The 3177-nt window shown below is 39.9% G+C and overlaps 1 protein-coding gene across 1 annotated transcript; it reads left to right on the forward strand.

Annotated features, from left to right (window-relative positions):
* Positions 1-283: 283 nt before the first annotated feature.
* LOC117533701 lies at positions 284-2873 on the forward strand. The gene is made up of 8 exons (XM_034197601.1): positions 284-335; positions 482-722; positions 873-1149; positions 1498-1675; positions 1843-1919; positions 2023-2203; positions 2363-2605; positions 2742-2873. The coding sequence occupies exons 2-8, from the start codon at positions 718-720 to the stop codon at positions 2831-2833; spliced, it is 1053 nt and encodes a 350-aa protein (XP_034053492.1). The 5' UTR covers positions 284-335; positions 482-717; the 3' UTR covers positions 2834-2873.
* The last annotated feature ends 304 nt before the right edge of the window (positions 2874-3177 follow it).

Raw genomic sequence — 3177 nt, forward strand, 5'->3', positions numbered from 1 at the left:
CTCCAACACATCATCTGTATTGAGTCAGAAACACAGCATGCACGTTACGGTTCAAAACTAACTCAGATTGGAAAAGGCTAAGCAAAGAGCTTTGCTAAATAGAGAGTTTTAGCCCCCATCTTTTGGGATTTCAGACGATATTTATCCAAATAGTATTTTCTCATCCTGAATACTAAATTGAGATGATTTTGTTTTCTTCTTTACAGGCCAGCACCTCACATGCTACCAGCAGATTACCTGTGATGACAGATTCTGCATGTCAGACTGACCCACCCAAGTACCATACTGTTCGTACACAGCTATCCTCAGGACTCTTGGTTCACATCGAAGTACAGGTTAGAAGCACGTTTTTCAAATGTTCTTTGGATACATCTTGACATTCTGATGTTGTAGCCTTTAATTTGTGTGCTTCTAATTGTTGTAAAATATGTTTGTTTTATCTTTTGTTTTGTTTTTATTGTCAAATACAATTATGTTACAGCTGTCCAGGCTAAAATTCCCTGCAGAAGCGTTGGTGTCGAAACACTTCCGTTGGAAGTGCCAGTGCCCTTTTTAACATCCACCCCCTTAAAGAGACCACCAAAGAGGCCCCGTGTGGATCTTGAAGAGGAATACGAAGATCCATTTGAGGGAAGCTCTTCTTTGGTGTTTTCCGAAGGCCAGGATGCAACTTATGATCCAGCAGAATCCATAACAAATGCTACAGAAACAACAGCCATGTCGTAAGTTACTGAAATATCACTATGTGTGAGTTTGTCTATGTATTGTATTTTTTGCTGTATATAATTCAAACATTGATAATAGGGAAACACCAAAGATCTCTAAAGCAACAATCTGTGTGATGGATCTTAACTTCTATTTTTTTGTTTTAGTGGTCAAGAACAAAACCCCCGCCAGACGATCAACACATCCATCGTGTATGAGACCTGCCTCATGGAGCTTTTTGAATCATGTCCTGTGTGCAAGCGTGTGTGTGATGTACAAACCAGAAGGATCGGTACATTCATATCAGTGCAGCAGCTGTGCCCCCATTGTCAGTTTACAAGAAACTGGAATAGCCAGCCTGTTCTTGGGAGTACTCCAGTTGGAAACCTGCAGCTATCAGTTGCAACATATGTCAACGGAGCATCTTTCTACAAACTTTCAAAGGTAAATTAACTGCAGAAGATTGTTTTGCCAATGTTTGAAAATGCAAATGTTGTTGTTGAATAAGATAGGACAAGGTAACAATAACAAGAGTGAGAAAAGGTGGGAATAGGGCACTGTTAGGTAACGACCCATGCTAATATGTAAAGATCTTTTGGGAGGGTGGTGTGGAGAAAGAGAAGAGAAGTGAAAGGGGCACTGTAGAGTAAGCACCCCTAATGACATGTTCAGCTCTTTCCCTGTTTAAAAAAAGGGCAGCTCATTTGCACTTTCCAGGTTCTCCTCATTGACACATCTACAGGTGATCTTTGAGATTAAAATGTGTTCTTGCGGTTTTCTTTCAACCATTAGGTCTTCAAAGCAATGAATATGCAGCTATGCAAATACAACACCTTCCGAAGGCATGCCAGGATGTTCATTGAGCCAGCGATTGTTTCTTACTGGCAAAAATCACAGGAAGGCATGCTACAGAAGCTCCATGCAGAGGAGAAAGTGATAGTTGGTGGTGATATGAGGGCTGACTCCCCAGGTATGTATTTTTTATATAATTCACATTTTACATTTCAGAAAGGGGTTTCACTATGTGTGATTTGTTCAATTAATGGTTCCTGAAAAACATATGCTAAACACTACAAGCAAAAATACAAATTCACCATCCGCAGAGAAAAGTAATTACTGTAAAACATATTTTCACAGGCCACTATGCAAAGTTCGGAAGCTACACTATGATGGACCTGAAGAACAACAAAGTCGTTGACCTCCAGTTGGTTCAGGTAAGTGGGGTGAAATGAAATATCAATGTTTTTTTCTTTAACACTGTTTGCAAGTTATATTTAAAATGTGTGTATCAATGGTTATTTGTATGTGTCATAACAGAGCAATGAGGTTGGTGGAAGCTACCACATGGAGTTAGAGGGCCTGAAAAGGAGTCTGGAGTTGTTAAAGGAACGTGGTGTGACTCTGGACTGTATTGTCACGGACAGACATCTGCAAATTCAGAAATTCCTAAGGGAAAGCAGCATCACCCAATTCTTTGATGTGTGGCACATAGAAAAAGGTATTTTTCTTTATGTTAATTTCCATGTAAATAAATCGATTGTAAATACAATCATTATTTTATTTAGACACAAACCCAGCTTCCTACAATCACATTAGTATAATAATATTTTGAGTAAACTTGTATGTATATTAACTACATGTTAAATGTATTTATTAGGGATTTCTAAGCAACTGGAGAAGGCTGCAAAAAAGAAGGACTGCGAAAAACTTCGAGGGTGGGTGAAGAGTATAAGAAACCACATATACTGGACTGCAGCAACCTCCACCACCGGGCCTGAGAGAGTGGCCAAATGGACTTCCATCCTGAACCACGTGCAGGATATCCACTCTCATGATGACCCCCTGTTCCCCAAGTGCCTTCATCCACTGCGCATTGCGCAATACCGATGGATGGCTGCAGGTATGTTGTTCATAAACCATATTACATTACTCCTCTATAAATATTTGTAAGGGACAACTATTGAATATAGGATGTTGTCAGACACAATCTATAAAGCATGACAATTCAAATATGACTTTGATTTTCAAATTCTTAGGAACGCCGGCCTTTCACAAGCTGGAGACAATTCTCTCAACCAAGAGGATTTTGAAAGCTGTGGCCAAACTCAGCCCACACCACCAGACTTAATCTTTGGAGTCATTCCATGCCATCATCCTGCGCTTTGCTCCAAAGAATGTTGTGTTTCCATTTCTTGGAATGTTGTGCAGGTAAAATAAACCATAGTTACTTACTAATTAGTGACAATTTGTACATCCTTTGCTATTATTTACATTTTTTTTCCCCTCATGGCGGAAATGAAAGACTACCTGGCAGCCCTGCACTACAATGAAAACGCTGAGCGTGCACAAGCCACTACATCCACTGGAAAGCCTCTGTATAAACTGCAGTTCCCAAAGGCCAGGAAGGGAGAATGCAGAGCAAAACCAGTAAAGACTGACCCCACATTCCGTAAGTGTTTAAAATATTTATTA

Source organism: Gymnodraco acuticeps, unplaced genomic scaffold (assembly GCF_902827175.1).
Source record: "Gymnodraco acuticeps unplaced genomic scaffold, fGymAcu1.1, whole genome shotgun sequence".
NCBI lineage: Eukaryota > Metazoa > Chordata > Actinopteri > Perciformes > Bathydraconidae > Gymnodraco > Gymnodraco acuticeps.